A 19,512-nucleotide genomic window follows, 5' to 3' on the forward strand; every position below is an offset into this window, starting at 1 on the left:
GGTGGGTTAAACTGTTACACAAAACAGGTTGGATTTTGGTATAGGCATGTATCACGAGAGCTCCACAGCAATGGATTGAGTACAAAACACAAGAGATGAGAACTGCTTTCTAGGCTTGCAGTGACCTTACCTGAAAAGCAGAATCCCGATCTACCTCCTTTTGTCTGTGCTTTGGCTTGTCATAGGCACTTCAGTACAAAGCTGCTGAATGCCTTGGCCAGCATGTGAGCAAGAACACCCTGGCAAAATCCACGCTGCTACTCCTGCTTGGTGGTCTCAGCATCTCTGCAGCTTCCCCTGTAGGAAGCACAGTGAGAGGTACCATTTATATCAGAGTACATATCTATTTGTGCTTCAACACATGGGGCCCAATGCAAAGGTCACTGGAGGCAAGGGGAGATACTTGCTTGATTCAGGTGGGCTAAGGATCCATCTCCTGGCTCTATGGAGGCTTAGATCTAGCTTAGATCTAGCATGGTTCTGCACTGGGGTAGAGGAACACCCTTATGGCAGCTTCTGGGCTTCTTCCAGGGACTTTTGTCCAGGACTGTGACTACCCACCAGCACTGGCTGCAGTGATGTGTTTGTATAACTGTAATTGCAATAGATTTTGCTTTTTTTTTTTTTTAAGGGAATGGGAAAAAGAAGAGTCTGGAAAGAAAGGAGGAGACTCAGATTCCTGAGTCTGCCCTCTGTGAACAGGGCTATTGTTGAACCCGTGTGTGTTCTTTAAAGCCATCACTCTTGACTTTTTTCCCTATGTCAGACCAGTGGAAGAGGATGTCCAAAGCCTTGAGAAGTGCTGGCCATGACCTTGTGCCTGTCAAAGAAAACCTGATCGATACAATCTGGACAGATTGTCCTCAACGCCCCTGCAAGCCTCTCATCGTGCTTGACCTGAGTTACACAGGTGAGAAGCTTAACTCCCAACAGACCTGGGTTGTTTCTACTGTCCTATCCCCCTTCTGCTTTTCTCTTATAAAGTAGTGAGAAAAACAGCACTGCAGCACAATATGATCCACTATGAATAGGTCAAGAAGATGATTGAACCTCAGCTAACAACCCCTTTGTCCTCAAAACTCTAAATAACCATTTGCTGGAAGTTGGGTGATTTCAAAACAAACCATGGGTGTCTGGAGGGCAGCTTGTTTGAGATCATTCCTATCACTTAATAGAATGGAGTGAGGAGCGGAAGCACGGTGTGTTTTGGGTCCCTTTACAATCCAGTGTGTTGGTCTGTGTTTAAGTGATCTTCCTCAGTAAAGTTAGTGACTGTAGCTTTTCATACTATGTTTTGCAGGGGTCAGCTGGAGAGACAAAATTACAGCCCTCCGTTCAAAAATGGCTGAGAGGAAAGTCATGTGGTTTGTGGTAACGGCCTTAGATGAAGTAGCATGTAAGTCTTTGCATGTCCTTTCTCAGTTCTTCCTACAAAGAAATGTTCTTCCTGACTTGGAAAGGAAGAACCATGCCAGGGTGAGAGGCACTTTTGACAGACAGCTTGTTTGTGAGACATCTATTAACTTGTGTATCAAGTGCAGTGGTGATAATAGGTCACAAATAGTGTGCCTGTATTTCTGCACAGTGCCTTATTACACCAGTGCAGCTCCTGAGAACCTTTTTAGCCCAGGAAATGCAGCAAATCACCTTTGAAAAGCAGCCCAGGCAAAGGGAGAAGAAGGTTATGTGTAAAGCCTGAGGCAGTTTGATAGAAAAAAAAGAACTGTGAGGTTTTCTGGCTGTAAAATATCCTGATGCTGCCTCACCCAGTGGAAAGATGGAGACTGTTTTCTGCTGTGAAGTCTGGGCTATAAACAAAGCAGTGCAACATGTGGCTTTGTATACATAAGGCAAGGGTGGGGTACACAGCATTCACAGTCATCTTCCTAATTGTTACAACTTCTTAAGCCAGTCTTTACCTCTCCTGTGTTCAGCAAATGCTTTGGTTAAAACAAGTAAGTCTGGGCTCAACTTGTGTTTCTTGATCATTTCAACCTAGGGTCTTACTGGAATCCCCTCTGTGTTTGGGGCCCCAGGATGGCTAGGTCTCCATACCCTGGCTCTCAGCCCAGTGTGTAGGAGGGGAGAATGGCCACAAAACAGAGTGATTTCCCCAGAACTGCTGTTTTAAGTGCTGTGTGTCCTTTGTGCAGAAATCACCAGTGCACAGACTGGTGCAGTAGGAACACAGCACTGGCAGAGTGTCAGCGCTTTCAATGCCTGTGCCCTATGTCTGATCTGAAAAGGTAGAAATGCAGGTGGTGTGTTCCCAGCTCAGCACTGCCACTGCCACATCTCTGGTGCTGGGTGAAGCTCTCCTGGATCTGGGACACCGAGCAAAGAGGTGTTGTGAAAGAAGTAGTTTGGAGAGTGGTGAATATGACTCCTCCCTGGGGAGGCCTGCATGAGCAGAGATTGTGTGTCTCATCTTTTCAGGCGCACCTCCAATTAAATTAATGATAAATTGGTGCCCTGAAGTGGTTTCAGATTAAATGTCTCCAGGAAAGCCAAGCTTGGTTATGAATCAAGAGTTTTAAGATGGACCAGAGAAGGTCATGAGAGAAGCTCATTGTCAGGTGCCTGGTTGATTTCTTATCCTAAAGAGGGAAGGGGAGAAGTTGTCTTTAATTTTATCTGATTCAATTCACTCCAGACAAGTTCTGGGGACAGAAAGAGAGCCACAAAGGAGACTGTTGCCTCCTTACTGCATTGGGAGTCGGCTGAGCAAGGAAGTTTGTACCCATGCTGTAAAGAGTTCTTTGTGGCTCTTTCCTCCATTCAAGTGACCTACTCCTTCCCTGGAGAGAATTAAACTCTATTTTTACTTTCATGGCAGAATTTGCACAGTTCAATGAATACAGTGCTGGGTTGTGATTTAGGACATGTTGGTTCTTTTCCCAGCTGTCCTGCTGGCTGGCCTTTTTGGCTTGAGTAACTCATTTCAGCTAATTGGATACCCTGGAGTTTTTATTTGACCCTAAAATCAGGAGTTTGGAGATGCTGAACATCTACTTCCCCTCTTGACTTTGTCTGGAGTTGTGAGGGATAAAATCTTTGTGAAAAATAGCTAAGACTATACAGTCTGAATCTGAGATATTGTAGGCATCCAAATGAGAGGCCTTTTTGGGGTATTTTATTCTTGCCTATTGTGTCTTGCTCTTCCCTCAAGTATCAAAAGAAGGACTGGAATAAAATGATAACTTGTAACTTTGAAGTTTTCTGGCTGTTAAGAAGTGAGCTTTTATTGCATTGCACAGACCAGAAAGGGTCAGCTGCTACTTTTTGTACACGTATCCCTGTCTTTTTTTGACTGTATCTGCTTTCTTCCAAGCCAGCCCTCCTTTAGAAGTTAAACACCAGTTTTCTTTCCCTATGAGTGTTTAAACTGCAGTTCTGGTGCCATCTCCTGGCAAAAATTTAGGATTGCCTGGAAAGCAGCAGGACGTGGGACAACTGGGTGGGAGCTGGACCCACGACCTGCAGCCGTGACGTCTCACTGCTTGACTGTGTTTTGCTGAGATTATTTTTGGCTTTCTCTGATGTTGCAAAAGACAAACCAGGACTGTGATTCTTGGCATTCTTATTTTTCAGGGCTTTTCAACCTCCGAGGCTCTGATGTTGAGTACAATCCTGTATTTTTTGCATACGCCGTCATAGGAATGAACACAATCAGGTGCTTGTATTCCCTTCTTCAGTTCCCCAAGATTCATTCTTCTGTGGGAGAGCTGTTCTGGCAAAGCACTTATCTTTTGAAATGCCTGTGCTGGAGTACCTTGGTGTCCTTTCTGAGCAGTTTTGTCCTCAATGTTAATTACTCTTCTGTCCTGATCAGAGCTAGAGAGGCAGTCAAGAGCTCTGCTGTGCTCCTCAGCACCTTGGCTGATGTGCTGAGTGACCTTGGACATGATGGGTGACCCCTCTGTCTGTCACCCTGAGATAATGTGGAGGGCCCTTGGAGCTTTGGGTGAAATGTGAGTAAGAGCCAATGCTGGCCTGGACACTGGAAAACTTTTCACTACTGTCTAATTGCTGAGTCACTTCAAAACTGCAGGGACTGTGTAGGAAAGTTTCAGGGCTGGCATTTATGACAGAGGGCTTCTTTCCTGTGACTGCCCCATATATTAAGCCTTAGCAAGCAAAAGTCTTTTAGAGGTATCTACAAGCTGCCACCTAGATCCATCTAAGGTGAAACCTGGCTGGATGAGTACAGGTTATTGTGTGAAGGTTGAGTTGAACTTTTCAATTCAGTGAACGTGAGAACAAAGTGATACTTAGAACAACACTAGCTTTTCTATTTCCAGATGTTGCATTTAAAAATTAGACTGGCTGTTATGTGCCTCTGTTACTCTCCTATTTCAAGCACGGTGGTAGGATGTAGCCATTTTGAATGTATCATACAAAAAAAATGCTATCAGCTCCTTTCCTCTCAGCAGGATGGCACATCTTAATTTTGAAGCGGGATTTAAGCTGGGTGAAAGCCAGTGGTTAAAACAACATAGGACACAGTATAGCACATAATTCACGAACTCCTTTCACCCTGGAATGTTGCCAGAAGGGTTTCTCATTCCTTCCTTAGCTCCAGCCACTGTCAGATGTGGTCCCACTTATTTGTTCTATCTGATTTGTTTCTCAGGCTTTTCATTGATGGTGACCGGATGATGGACCCAGCTGTGAGGGAGCACTTACAGCTTGACTCCACCCTGGAGCCTGAGTTTAAAATCCAGGTGATGCCCTATGGATCTATCCTGTCAGAGCTGCAGGCTGTTGGTGCAGGCCTCTCACCCAAGGAGAAAGTGTGGCTCAGCGACAAAGCCAGCTATGCTCTTACTGAGGCCATTCCCAAGGTCAGTGGCTCTTGCAAGGGAAAATACTTTTCTCTGCTCATCCTGGTTAGGAATGGTGTGAATGAGGGCAACTGACCACAGTTTCCCCTCTGCAAAGCACAATGCAGGCTGGAGCTTGTGCTGAAGGGATCCAGCCCTGCTGAGGTATTGAGGGGTTGTTAATCCTGGAGTTGCTCTCACTGGGGCTGCCCTTCTAACTCGCTAAGCCGATTTAGCCAAAGAATTGTCAGCTTAAGAAAAAACAAGTACAGCGAGAGAGGGGAGGGAGAGAGGGAGCAGGGTGAACTCGGGTCATTCTGACCACGGGTGGAGCATCTGCCTCACATGGACCAGCAGTAAGAACTGGAAACTTGCAGAAATTGAAAGTTGAGCAGGACCTCTGGGAGGGTGTATTTGGCTTGATCTGAGTGTCCGAAGGTGGTTGCCCTTATTTAGTTCAGTAGCTTGAGTATATCAGGCTTGTACCAAAGGCAGGAGGGACAAGGTGACAGTCATTGCAGCAGGGAACCTTGTGAGGACACAGATAACCTGCAGGCATTGGTTGTCCACGCAGTGAGTACATCTGCTGAGGGACAGTTGTAGCAACAGAATAATTTCTGTACAGCCATACATGCTATATCTTGCTACCCTTGTACTTGAATTTGTCTGTCTGGGACTCCCACAGTCCACCTAATATTCCAGTAGCCATGAAAGGAGATACCTGGGGAAGAATACAACAGCAACTATGGACAAATAAGCTGGTTTCCATGCATCTTGTGTACATCTCTTGTTTGCCAGAGATCACATTCTCTGGAATGCCATCCAGTTTACAGTGATATCCAGTAACTAACAGATACTGTGAATAAATATTGTTTTGTGAGTCTATGGAGGATTCACGATAAACTTTTGTTCTTTTAACTTCACCGTAGAAAGCCCCTTGCTGTAGGTGTAGTCCATGATCTATTCCCAGCTTGGGTTAGTTGCTGTAGATGATTTATGTAGAGCATCTCGTCTGACCTAGATTAAGGAATGTAATGAGTTGGAGTGACATTATTTACCCCGTGAGCTCTGCAAATTTTGGCTGATACTGAGTCATTACAGTGCTACATGCCCTCTGTATGCAATGGGGAGAGTCCCTGCCTCAGGGAACTCTGTGCAATAGAAAGTAGAAGAGGAGGACTGAAATGTCTTGATTAAAAACCACTTAGAGAGTCACTGAAAGAGCCAAAGTTTTCGTAGTTCCTTTCTGGCTCTCCACCACTTCACACCAACTGAGAACTGGCCTGCAGTGCTTTGAAGAACATTAGTGCTGTAAGTCCATCTACTGTCTGTCTCCATCAGAGCCAAATATTGACACTGGCAAAAATCCAGTCCATTATTAAACACAGATCTGCAAACCCTTTATAGATTTGCTTACAGCTGCATGTAAATATACTTTTCACTGAAGATTAATGGAACTACCAGTATCTGTAAAAGGCAAGCCAATCCAAGACTCTAACCATTTATCCTGTCTTTGATAAAAAGACTTTCCTGACTTTTTTGTCAGGAAAGTGATTTCTTTTTTACTTTGCATTATGACAATTATGTCATTGTCTTGCTGTTTTTAAGACACTGGAAATTGCGAGCATGTAGGATTTATGTGAAATTGGTCTTTGTTGAGGGTCTACCGTGCCTTTCCATGAATTTGAGTGATACCTATTTGTATGCTGATGCAGTGAAAATAGGAAAAAAGCGTGTTGCTTGGGCTGTGCATCTGTAGTGCTCATCCCACCTCCTGATATATGATGGGTAGAGCAGAGAAATATGGGGCAATAGGCTTGGTTCTTCTTCCTTCTTCTGATGCCAAGTGTGATGAGGCTTGGGCAAGTCACCTCAGCTGGTCTATTTCTGAAGACATGCTCAGAACCAGCCAAGCATTCCTGCTAATCTGAGGACAGCTGATGTTTGGGGAAGTGTGCAGTGGTAAGGGATCAGTTACTAGCTCTTAATGCAGGGTCACCCCATCCAGGCACAGGAAAGCTTTGTCTCAAACCACTGATATAAGCTCCTTTCAGAATGGGCAGCATGTAAAGCTCAACTTTGCAAAGGCCTTCCATTTTTCTTGAGGCCTTGATATGTTTGTCAGAGCTGCTGATCATTAACAGTGGTGATGCTTAGTGCTGGAGGAGACAGAGCCTTGCAGGGCCAGCCAGATTCAACTCCAGTGCTTGATACCCGGGCTGGGCACCCTTTGCTCCCTGCCACTTGAGGTTGACAGTCAGGTAACAAGACAAGGTGTCTTTTAGGTTTGTTTCCACTGCCCAAGTTCTACCGTAGTCTCTGGGATTTCTCACTGGCTGTCTCTGGGCCTTCAGTGTACATCAGCAACAGGAAACTTATGGCTCAGACATTTATTTATATATATGGTATTGAGGATATCTAGATCTTCCCCCTGCTCCCATTCATTTTACACAGACCAAAGCTAGAAAAAGTGAGGAATGACCTAAACAGGCTTAGTGTAGTGTTGATACTGTCTTGTGCTTGTTTGGTGGTGTAAGCAATGAAATAATATCCAGCTTGATAGAATACTTTGGAATTATTGTCACGATAATCAGGGTTGTCTGGCAGTATGAACAGTATGGACTCTTTAGTTCTTTGGATTTCCCTGTGGCTATTCTTCCTTCAGTCAGGGACTGTTTTCTCCTCTTTACTCCCCAGTGCACTTAGCTGAATACTAGCAACCAGTATCTCACTGCACTGAAGGGTGAGAGAGGCTGCCAAAGTACAAATTGCGGCCAAGCTGAGTTATTAAATCTGTAGGATTATGTAGTCTGACTAATCCACAAGTAATCCCTGTCCTTCTGCTGCAGGCTTACCGATACCTCACCCCATATACCCCCATCTGCATTGCAAAAGCTGTGAAGAACGCGTCGGAAACAGAAGGCATGAGAAGAGCACATGTAAGTGAAGCCTTGAGTCTCCTTGCACATGGCGACAGGTTTGCTTTATGTTTAGGGAAAGAAATTACATTTTCCTTTCAGTTTTAATGTTATGGATAAAGAAACAAACAAGAATTTGGATGACAGGATAAAAAAGGCTTTCTGTCAGACATCCACTGCTGTTGAAGCAGGTTTTTTGCTTGTTTTGCATTCCCTTGAAGAACAACATTTGCAATAGTGTGAGGAAACAGCCTTGCTCTGTTGGAAGACCACGCAGACTTGAGAAGTGTTGTTTGGAGTGTGGGCCCTTAAAGGGATGTTCTTTCCCCTTTGCTAGTTCTGTTTTCTTTGTCAGTGGAGTCTTAAAATTGTTATCACTTGAATAAACAGAGCTTAAAGAACACAGAGACATTCTTCGACACATGGTGCAAAACACAGGCCAAGATGTTCAGAAGCAACCAGTGTCCTCAAAGCTCTCTGTTATTGTCTCATCATCATGACATTCTGGAAACAAGGTTGATTTCCCAGGAAACTTCATATTTTCAAGCAAAGAAGCTGCCTGTGAAATAGGTTCATGGTGGGGCTGAACTTTTCTTTCCTGTTAATTTTTAAGCAGCAGTTTTCACAATAGGAGAAATGTGCCAGTTAAAGCAGGGTTGGCAATTCTGGGCTTGTCCCATATTTTCTTTTAGGTTCTTGGGAACTGTTACTTTCTGTTTCAATGCTTTTTTTCTCCCTGTTAGTTAAGAGGAAATAAAAATAGTTGTACTGAGCAGAGACACTTTGTCACCTGCCACCTGAGGACAAAGTTGTGCCTTGCTCTTGTACATGTGCCTCCTGCTTCTTGCTGCAAGCATGTAGTAAAAAAGGAACAAAAATGGGGGTCATCATGCAAGAGAACCAGAAGCTGTGTGACAGAGGCTGTGTGGTGCCCATGTGCCCAAAGGACATGTTCCCCTGTCACATCACCAGATGTGTTGTGTGGTTCCGTTCTGCTATCTGAAATGCCAAATTGTGTGTGTTGAAGCAAAAGAGTCTTGAAAGTCTTGAGTGAGGTAAAGCCAGTATTTGCTGACTACTTGGTAATTCTTCATGGTAAGATATGTCCCAGCAGTAAACCTTTATTAATGTTTATTTAGCTGTCCAGATACATTTCTGGTGCTTATAATAATTACAGGATGCAAAAACCTGAAAATACCTCTTAGATCATCTATTAGTTTGTGTTTTGGAAACTTGCAGGTTTGTTTTGCATCAAAACCTGTTTATACTGGGGCTCGATAAATCTTTTTTCCCCCTCAATTCCCTTTTCTTGTGCTTATTTTAACATAGATTAAAGATGCTGTTGCCCTATGTGAGCTCTTTAACTGGCTGGAAAAGGAGGTATTGTATTATTTTTTTAACTTGAAGGTTTTATTGGTGTGTAAAATTATTCATCGGCATAAAATTTTTGCTAGTCTTTATAGTGCTCTTGCTAAAAGTGGGGAAACAGCTGAGAGTTCTTCTGGTGGAGTTTTTTTGGGGTGATTCTTTTTGGTGTGGATTTAAATAATTCTTTTATCTAAGGCTGAAAGAATTTTTTTGAAAACACGCTCCCATTCATTTTACACAGACCAAAGCTAGAATAAGTGAGGAATGACCTAAACAGGCTTAGTGTAGCGTTGGTACTGTCTTGTGCTTGTTTGGTGGTGTAAGTAATGAAATAATATCCAGTTTGATAGAATACTTTGGAATTATTGTCATGATAATCAAGGTTGTCTGGCAGTATGAACAGATTTGGCATTTATGAATGGAGAGGTGTAGTGGAAATGGGATAAAAACAAATTACTTGTGTATTCACTGGTTTAGAAGTACACAGTGAAGGTGCAGGGTGCTCAGTGTTACACAGCAGCTTACTAAGCTGTGCTCCTTCTGTGCTACTGCATGTCTGAGTCCATTGACTTTATTTATGGAGATGGCTTGAAGACTTCCAGAAGGTGCCTTTTTACATGTCTGAGTACCTCAAGAAGTCTGCCTCAGGGGTTTGAAACATAGCTCCTGCCCCCTTTGCCTGTTATCCTGGGGAAGTTGTGTCACAGGTTTTAATTTATCAAATGCCTAAAGTAAAATTTAACATACTTTGTTTTTCCTGCAACTGCTTCCATTTCTGATTTAAAAGCATAACATTTCTAATACCATTTGGAGAGAACTGTTCAAGCTTAGTGTAACCTGTCTGTGAGGAGATGTTACCTTGTGAGATGTTAGCTCTGTACATATCTCAGTGAAGTTAGTACTGCACTAACTGCTCCCTAGTCAGGATTCAGCAATCCTGTTGTGACCATCTCTGCTTCCTGCTTTTCACATGCCCTGCACAATATTGCTAGGTTTGTGTTTGTCATTACTGAGGAATGAGGACAGAAAACTTGGAAAGAGGACCCTTCCAGACTGGATTTCATAATGCACAGACAAGGCCCAGTGCTTAAGCATATGGCATTTTCTTTGCTTGTTGGTGTACTAATTCAACCTGTGTCTTTGCCCACTAGGTTCCAAAGGGAACAGTAACAGAAATAATAGCTGCAGACAAAGCAGAGGAATTCCGCAGGTAAAAAGTAAATCCACTCTGAGGAAGTTTTCTGGGTGGAGTTTTTATCCTTTGTTTTTTATTCTTTAGAATTCCATCTCACTTGCAGGTATATTTTACCTGAGGACAAACCATTACTATAGGATTTCTTTGAAAACTTGAAAGAGTTGTGAAGAATTGGGTCTCTTGGGAGATACAAGTCCCAGCCCACTGGATCCTATCTGATTTTCTTTTGAGATAGCAATGAGGAGTGCTGCAGGTTAGGACACTTAAATACAAGAGAGTTGCTTTCTTACCACAGAGGAATTGATGTAAAAGTTAGATTTCCCCCTCTTCTGATGGAGAAGGAACACCATCTGTACTGAGAGTTACTCCCGTGTGTAGATCAGCAGGTCCTCTAAATGCCTTTGAGTAAATAAGTAGCAAAGTAGAAAGTGTTCAGCACATCTCTTCCCTGGGTAGTTTGGGTGGTGAATTTTCTATTTCTAAGGAAAGAGTAGAGATGAAAAGCAGGTTTCCACGTGGTTGGGAGAAGAGGGCTTCAAATTGTACAGTTCTTCTACCTAAATGTGCTGGCCCAGATGGCTTTCATGGCCAGGGGGAAGGCTGAGGTGATGTGAAATTGAGGATGGGGCACTCCAGGTGCCCCAAGTGCCTGGTGTGCTCCTCTCACTTATGCTGTAGTGATCACAATCTTTTCTTTCAGTCAACAGAAAGACTTTGTTGAATTGAGTTTTGCTACCATATCAAGCACAGGTCCAAATGGAGCCATCATTCACTACAAGTAAGAGAAACACAGAGTCTCCTTTCATCTTTCAGCAAACAGATCTGGAATGAGTGTCTTGCTTCTTCATGGAGTCACAACAGAGTACTCCAGGGAGATGCTGCTTTCTGTCTTTCTTTATTCCACACTTTCCCTGCTGGCAACATGCATGTATTGTGATGCTGATCTGCTCAGGACCATAGAAAAGGGCTATTTTGGAGCTAGAAGTCTGGGAAGGACAAGTATAAAGTGCAAACTGTTCTGAAATACATCTAGGAACAGATGTTGAGAGTTTTGCTGGAAGAAACAAAGCTATTCTCTGTACTGTAGTGCTATTTGCAGTATACAAATACTCCCCTCAGTATGATCCCTGGCTCAGCATGTGTGGGATTTCCATCACTGCCACAAAAAATCAGAGCCGACACATCCAAGCTTGCACTTAATATAGTTTCTGAACTGCAGATGTGGGCTGGACACCTTAAAACTGTGGAACAAAAAAACTTTGTGTTTAACTCAACAGGCCAGTTCCTGAGACCAACAGAACGCTGTCTGTGAACGAGATCTACCTCCTGGACTCAGGAGCACAATACAAGTAAGTGGGATGAATGGGTTTTCTGCTCCCAGTGACCCCCTGCAGGGTCAACTCACAATTGACCTTGGCAAGCAAGGCAATGTATAGTTTTGAGCAGGACAGCAGATGAGGGCTGACAAGCCTTGCTGGGGTAAAGGACAAAATGTCAAGGTGCAGTTCCCGTCTGAGTCCCATTCCCATTGGGATGGGAGCTGTGCTTTAGCTGCTGGTGTGTTTTTCTGTGTGTTGCAGCTCTGCACACCCGGCACACTCGTGTTAGAATTGCTATAACAGGGAGCAGGCCTGACTGCCCTGGCTTAGCCTTGGACTGCCTACACAGCAGCCTGCACAGCTGGGTGAGGCACCTACCCTGCCAGGATCTGCCCTGGGGGCAGATTTGACTGATGTTAAAGTTAGAACAAGGTGAGGCAAAAGAGCAGGACAGCACTGTCCTTTCCAGAGAGACTCATCCCAGTGGCCACTTGGATCTTACGTTTGCTTGTGGGAAGGCGTCATGGTTGAAGATTCACTCAGTGCTGTTTTGACAGTGCCATTCAGTGGCCTCAGTTCCTTTACTGTGGAACTCCATAGAAAACTGGCTCCACGGAAAATGAGAGAAGTGATGTTTTTAGCCAATGTAAATAGATGAGAAGTGGCTTGTTCAGGAAGATACAGGACAAGCCTGACTTCTCCTTTGAGATGAGCTTTGTCTTTAGAGCTATGCCTTTTTGTTATGTCAGTCAGGAAGAGCTTTGAAAAAGAACCATACAGACATCCTTTGATAAGATTTTTACAAGGAGATCTTTTTTCCTCCCCTCTGATGGCCTAATTAATGATTTCCTTAGTGCCACTATGAAAAGCAGCCCTTTGAATACAATATAATCTGGACATCAATGGCACTTACCACAGCATTGTGACAGGGATGCTTTGCTTGTCCCTGCTGAGAAGTTAAACCGTGAGCTCTTTGTGACCATGGCCTGTGTGTGCTGGGGAAGAGCCCAGGGACAGGAGTGAGCATCTCAAAGAGAACTCGTTATTTCAAGAGCCATTGTGTTTTTGACAGGAGGCTCAAAATGCTGCTTGTAGAAGGAACTTTCAGCCAGTTTCTGACATCTCAGACTAACTCCTATCCAAATGCAGGATAGTTTGTAGAAATCTTAGCACAAGACATCCTAAGGATGAAAGGGATATTATACCCTCTTACACTTCCCTTTCCTGAGAGGGTAGCCGTCATTTGTGTGTAAGTGTATATTTTTAAGCAGTTGATGAATCATCTTCCATACAAATAGGTTAAATTTGGCCTGTTCTCAATGGACAGGTACCAGTTGCTGAACCTCAAATTAGCATCATTTTTATGAGCAGTTTAGATCCTAATTTGCGAGAAGCTTTGGGATGCTTATGGTTGAAAGATAACAGTTTGAACTGTAAATCATTATTGCCGCATCTAGGGCATTGTGTTCAGGAATTTTTGAGATTAAGAACGGTTACATCATCAGGCTTGTGTAGCACAGAGCAGATGACTTTATGAGCTTGGTTGGTTTGCTGCAGTGTGACTGGATTTTCTGTGTGTTCTCACTTTGATCTTTCTTTTTCCCACATCCCTTTGCTTTCTGCATCTTTGTTTGCCTCTGAAGAGATGGTACAACAGATGTGACCAGGACAATGCATTTTGGCACGCCATCAGCCTACGAAAAGGTAAGTTGGCATCTCAGTGTGCTTTGTGATCTGACCCTCGTTATTAGAGATACTTAAATTAGTAATGTGCCCTCTTGCTATATTGTTGAAGTGCTTTATCAAGTATCATTTATTTACTAGTATGTGACAGCATTTGGATAAAGACTGAAAAGGAAACTGTCAGGCTTTGGACTTTCAAAATATAAAAGTGATTTAGAGAATTGATACTTTTCTATCTTAAAATGCACAATTCTCATCTGCAAAATGACATGGCTCCTCTAAGAAATTATAAAATCAGCAGGCTGAGGATGAACATTACTGACTTGTCCAACATGGGAGTTAGGGGGATGTAATTTAGTGCAAAGCTCAGTATCTTATGCAAAGCTCCAGTTGGTGTGTACCATATAAAAAATCAGTCTCAGACTTCCCTGAGAAGGTCTGTGTTGGAAATTCAGCAATGTAATTTTGTTTATTTTAAATTGCTTCTTTAATTAAAACTAATTTCATCATTATAGTTCACTTAGTGACAAAAATATGCTGTAGGGTATGCTCAGGAAGTAAAAGTACAGTCATAAAGAAAATCAAGCATGTAGGTCAGATGAATCCTGCTGCTAAACCTGCTGCCTGAGTTTATGACGCACTTCCATAATTACCGGAGAAGAATCTTCAGAGTAATTTAAACTTTCTGCTCGTGGTTTGCTTTGGCATTACCAGCCACAGGAGAGCATGAGCAAGTTTTTCCAGATCCTCCACAATTTGCTACAAGATGCAGCCTTTCTTTCCATTCCTGGGGAATACAAAGTTTTGGCTTTCCCTGTTTACTTATGGCACGCATTTCTTTGACAGGAATGCTTCACCTATGTCCTGAAGGGACATATAGCTGTGAGTGCAGCCATCTTCCCAAATGGAACCAAAGGTGGGTTGGTGAGTTGGAGTGTTTTGACCACAGCAGTGACCTCTGAAGAACCATTAAGTTGTCTGAGAACAACATTATGATTGACAACACTCTGTTTTAGGCAAATGTTGATGTAACTCTCTATTTCCATCACAACAGTTTGGATTCTAGATTACTGATGCCTTCTCTCTCATCATCAATCAGTGCTGGAAAGTCTGAGGGGGAAAGTCTGAAGGGTGTTTGAAGTGCTCTGGTTCTAGGGTGATAGTGACTTTGATCAGTCAGTGGCACTCTAGCCCATCTGTGGCCTTTCTGTGCTTGGAGGTTGTCTTTATTCTTTACTAATGGCCCTGTCAAAGCAAGGTCACTTTCCAGCTTCAAAAGGACTGTCTAATTCTCTTCCAGTTACTGTGAAATCTCTTGTATCTGTGGCAAAATGACACACAAAGGAGCTGTTTTGATTTTGTGCAGGAAAGCTGTGACATACATTCACCTCTGGTGAATTTGTTGCAGAACTATTTTCTGCCTGGTCACACCTTGTACAAAACCACTTCATTTTAGAGTTTTCTTCAGTTTGCATTCTTGGGTAGGCAAGTTATAAAACCAGCTGCATAGGGGTACGAGAAACCCAAACTGAAACTGAAGAGTGGCTGAACTTGGTATATGGGCTTGGTGTTCACATGCAGGTAACATAAATTCTGTCCCCTCTGGCCAAAGCAGTCTGAAATGGTTGGCCATCAGGCAAGAAGTTTGGCTGATTAGTTCACCAAATACAATTGGCAGGTCTCCTACTTTGAGTTTAATTAGTGCAGCTCCCTTTAAGAAATGTACTGAGTTCTCTGTGAGACACTTAACCACTAGATTCTTTCCTGAAAACACCAGTGGAGCAAGCAGCAATATTTCTGTTACAGACTATCTTCTGAAAACCTCTGTAACAGGAGAGCAAGGCTCTTTAGCTGAGAAAGGGCTTGAATGTCAGACGTGCCAAACCCACCGTATAACTTTTAACCATTCAATGACTTAAATTTCTTTGGTTGGTTGTGGGGCTCTTTGAGGAGGTGATTGTAGGTTTTTTTGTTTGGTTTTTTTTTTGTTTGGTTGGTTTTTTGCATGTTTTCAGGTTTGAGCCTTCAGTGTGATTATCAGCTTCTTTGAGGGAACCTCACTTGATTAAATTCTCTCTCTCTGTCTGTCTACAGGTCACCTTCTAGATTCCTTTGCCCGCTCTGCCTTGTGGGATTGTGGTTTGGATTACCTGCATGGGACAGGACATGGAGTTGGCTCTTTCCTAAATGTACATGAGGGTCCTTGTGGCATCAGCTACAAAACCTTTGCAGATGAGCCCTTGGAGGCTGGCATGATCGTGTCTGATGGTATTTAGCACTGGTGACTCTCTGGTTACTGGGGGGGAATGACCAAGTTCATTAAGATGCAGAGGGAATAAATTTGATAGCGGTGTAAGGGAAAGGTCAGATCAAAAGTTCTGGTCCTGCCTTCTTGTTATTTTAATTGTCATTTAAGCTCTCTAGGTAAAAAGCTTCCTTTTAGCTCTTTCACCTTTCATGAAGCACCTTTACAGTCAGGTGCTGCAGTTCTGCTTCCTGCTCTGTACAGTGCAAACCTCAGGAGACCTGTGCTCCTGACCAGCCCGGCTCTGGCATGCTGTGGAAGAACTGGCTGTGGTACAAGGTGGACACCAAGCTTTCAGGAGCTAATCCTGTCTTTGCTATGGGCTATTTGAGGCAGCTGTTAAATCTTTACATGCCTTATTCTTCCAGTAGTGAATTAACAGCCTGCTCAGAGATCTGCCTTCCTTCAGGGGCACAAAGGCCTCTCAGGGAGTCAGGGGAACACTCTCTATAAGAAGTGTTTTGCAGAAGGGGTTATTTACCCACCTGCCTCTCATAAAGACATCAGCATTTTCAGAGTTTCTGGTATTTGGAACACATGTATTCTGTGCTCTCTCTTGACTTGCAAGGAGACTCTCTGAAGCTCGAGGGCTGTCTGTCTTGTTTCTTCTCTCTTTGAGAACTTCTGCTGTCACCTTGCTCGGGGCTTCCGTGCAGGCTAAGTAGAGTCAGAAATTTGTTTGCCTCTGTGGTTTCTTGATGTCAAGATTGCTTAGTGACTTCAGTGGACTAAAGCCATAGAGGGGAAGTTTGGCCATAGGGAATAAGTACTTGTACAGTGCAGCCATGTGGCTTAGTTAATTACTGTCTGTTTCTGCAGAGCCTGGGTATTATGAAGATGGGTCCTTTGGGATCAGAATAGAAAATGTTGTCCTTGTGATCCCTGCTGAAACCAAGGTGAATGACCTACTCAAGATGCACCTTTCTCCACAACTTGCTGGTTGTAAAACTTAAAGTACTGGAACTTGAAGTGGGACCATGCTGCAGACAGTTGAATCCTACCCAAGATTCCTGGTCTCCAAAACTCCACATTGGTGAACACTGATTTTAAGTCTCCCTTGCTAATGGGGACACAGAAGACAGTTATAATTCTGCAGAGTTTCCATATGTTGAAATGTGTGTGTGTGAGTTGGTTTAAAATGTTTTATATCTGGATATGAATGATCAGAAGCATCTTATTCAGCCCATTGGAGTCATTGCTGTAGGGTTGGTTGATGTTCTTAAGGTGGGATTTTCCTCTCTGGTAGAGAGTCTTCAGTGGCATTCGAAACAAAAGTACAGACAGATTTTGACACTATAGTTGCCCGCCTGGCTGGGTTATGCTTTTAGAAATGCCAAACTGAAAATGATCATATAATCATCAAACTAAAGTCCTGTACAGCTGTGACCTTGCACATGGCCCTTAGAAAGGGACCACTGAAAGAAATAACTAAGGTTTATATCAAGATTCTTTGTTTGAGCTGGAAGAAAAATGCTACTGTAAGTTGCTACTCTCTCATCTGAATGTTTCCTGGGTGGTTCTGTAGTGATGACACAAACCAAGGAGCAAGTGTGATCTGGTTGGAGCTGTTTCTAAAACTGTACAATCCCTTTGTCTTTCTGCTGCAGTACAATTTCAAAAACAGAGGCAGCCTGACTTTTGAACCCTTAACCCTGGTTCCAATACAGACGAAAATGATTGATGTTAATTTGCTGACTCAAAAAGAGGTGAGTAAAACTGGTTTGCATTGCCACCTTTTCACTGGAACCACCTTGTTCTACAAGGGCCACTGGCCTCTGTTCCATTTCACAGATCTGGAGAACAGTCCTGAACACTCTGACTTATTTTTAAACTTTATCTATCTTTGAGTGGGAGGGTGGACTAAACAAGCTTTTCAGAGGTCTGTCCAATCTAAATTATTCTATGATGAAGGCAGCAAGGATCCTGATGTTTTGGTAGTTCCTTTGATATGATATTTACCACTATCATCTCTTTTCCTACTCCTACCTTAATTTGCTTCTCTCGGACTATCATGCTGTGTCCCCAGGGACTATGTGATGACTGTCCCATCATGTTGTCTGTATCTGCTTGTTACCAGTCTCATTCAGCCACACCCCAGTTCAGTACCTGAGCAAACTTCTATGATACCTGCTCAGCAGCATTTATTTCCTGAATAGCTTCATACTCTAAAAGTCATACTCTAAAATTTCTGTTTAGGTCTGTCACTACCTTCTTGTTTCATCCTGGTTTTCTACCATACTCTTTATTCTGCCTTGACACATCATCCTTTTCATAATTATAACCCTGTTTGCATTTCCATTTGCTGAAGGGGGCTGTGAAGGGTACCAGGATCTGCCCTAGGATTACCTGTTCAGATCAATAGGGCAGTTTGTCCCTCAGGAGTGCATTGTCCATTTACAATTTTGCAAAGCTTATTAAACTGTGCCGAGGTAGCTATTTGGACTTGCTGGAGGCAGTGATTTGCAGAGACTTTACTTGTTAGCTGAACTGAACCTTGGCTCCTCTGAAAACCGAGGACAAATTGCTTCAGTTCCTACCCTCGTCAAATTTGCAAAGTCACTTCCATATAATAGAGGTCTGTCTCTTTGGGACAGGATTCCATCCCAGCCTAACAACTCAGGCCCCAAGAGCACAGGGGCCTACAAATGTCTTCGACTGCGCATAACTTGTAAGGACATGAAATCTTCTGTGTTTATGCTGAGTGTTGTACCCCTCCCTTTCTCTAGTGTAACTGGGTGAATGACTACCATCAGAAATGCAGGGAAGTAGTTGGAGCAGAACTGGAGAGGCAAGGCCGGCACGAAGCTCTTCGGTGGCTCATCCGGGAGACGGAGCCTCTCGTCAGAGTCCAGTAGCACCACAGTTGTCTGCGGTGTGCAGAACACCAGGACCGCTCGGTGTCCCAATAATCTACGTCTTCTTGGACCTTGGCACCGCTGGGAGGATGTTCTTCAATTAACCTTTGGAAATCAGGAAGGGATTTCATGTAGTGTTTCTCACCCTGCAACATGTGTGGGTAGTGTGGGGGTAAGGAGGGTTACTGTCTGAAAAATTTTTTTGGCGGGGAGAGTTTGAGCATAGAAAGCAAACAAAATAAATGAGCACATTGCCTTTGAAACAGGGGTCTTATTTCAATAATGGTTCTAAGAGGCAATACTGGAATATTTTATACTGTCTGGTTTTTCACTGTGAAAACTCGGTATTTTTGCATACTTGGGTTCCAGTTGCTAAGATGTTACACACACAGCAGGACTGATTACTGAATAAAAGATTCCAACCCGCTATTTGCTCCATCTGCCTTCTCTTGCAGTCAGTCACGTGTTGGGTTTGACAGCCTGAAGAAGGGCAAGAACCCGATCGTTCCACCCTTACCTGTGCATCCAGCTCAGACAGGGAAGAAATATATATATAGGACTGCCTTGTGCCAGGCTCTGGGCAGGTGTTATGGAGAGGCCTAGCAGGAGCAGTCAGTTCTGCTCCGTGACAGGTCCTGGAAGGATGTGGAGACACTCGGCAGAGGTTTGTGTGCACAGAGCACCCGGGCCAGTGCTTCTGTCTATTGTTACGGCTTACTGAGTGCTTGTATAGCCCGTGGCAGGGCAGGATGTGTGGGCAGTATCATGGAATTGCAGCTCTTCCTGGACACAAAGAAATTATTAGTTAAAATAAATAAATATGCATACAATGGACAAAGGAAGAACTGCGACTTGGGTTCAGTCAGCCCGGCCGGTGCCGCGTAGTGCGCAGGGACACCTGGTGGTTAAGCGAGGTGATGCAAGCTGAACGCTTTCTGAAGTCATTCTTAACATTTACACCTTAAAACTCAAGTTCAATATTAGATGTAAAAAATACAACTCAATCAGCAACTCAATTCCTGATATTTCAAAGAAATGTTCTGTGC

General features: G+C 43.5%; 1 protein-coding gene across 5 annotated transcripts in view; it reads left to right on the forward strand.

The window, feature by feature from the left end:
* XPNPEP1 (X-prolyl aminopeptidase 1) overlaps nt 1-18,904 on the forward strand; it is a 31,636-nt gene extending 12,732 nt beyond the window's left edge. For 4 of the 5 annotated variants that reach the window (XM_051800459.1, XM_051800456.1, XM_051800457.1 and 1 more), the window contains exons 7-21: nt 767-910; nt 1,301-1,396; nt 3,592-3,673; nt 4,634-4,844; nt 7,673-7,762; nt 9,071-9,121; nt 10,261-10,319; nt 11,005-11,082; nt 11,582-11,653; nt 13,267-13,327; nt 14,153-14,222; nt 15,401-15,574; nt 16,431-16,507; nt 17,219-17,317; nt 18,338-18,904. In XM_051800459.1, coding sequence (XP_051656419.1) covers nt 767-910; nt 1,301-1,396; nt 3,592-3,673; nt 4,634-4,844; nt 7,673-7,762; nt 9,071-9,121; nt 10,261-10,319; nt 11,005-11,082; nt 11,582-11,653; nt 13,267-13,327; nt 14,153-14,222; nt 15,401-15,574; nt 16,431-16,507; nt 17,219-17,317; nt 18,338-18,466 — 1,493 coding nt within the window. In that variant the 3' untranslated portion in view covers nt 18,467-18,904. The remainder of the gene's footprint in view (nt 1-766; nt 911-1,300; nt 1,397-3,591; nt 3,674-4,633; nt 4,845-7,672; nt 7,763-9,070; nt 9,122-10,260; nt 10,320-11,004; nt 11,083-11,581; nt 11,654-13,266; nt 13,328-14,152; nt 14,223-15,400; nt 15,575-16,430; nt 16,508-17,218; nt 17,318-18,337) is intronic. The other variant, XM_051800460.1, reaches the window with a different exon arrangement.
* The last annotated feature ends 608 nt before the right edge of the window (nt 18,905-19,512 follow it).

The sequence above is a fragment of the Manacus candei genome, unplaced genomic scaffold (assembly GCF_025592945.1).
Source record: "Manacus candei isolate 608988 ecotype Guabito, Panama unplaced genomic scaffold, ASM2559294v1 h1tg000050l, whole genome shotgun sequence".
Classification (NCBI taxonomy): domain Eukaryota; kingdom Metazoa; phylum Chordata; class Aves; order Passeriformes; family Pipridae; genus Manacus; species Manacus candei.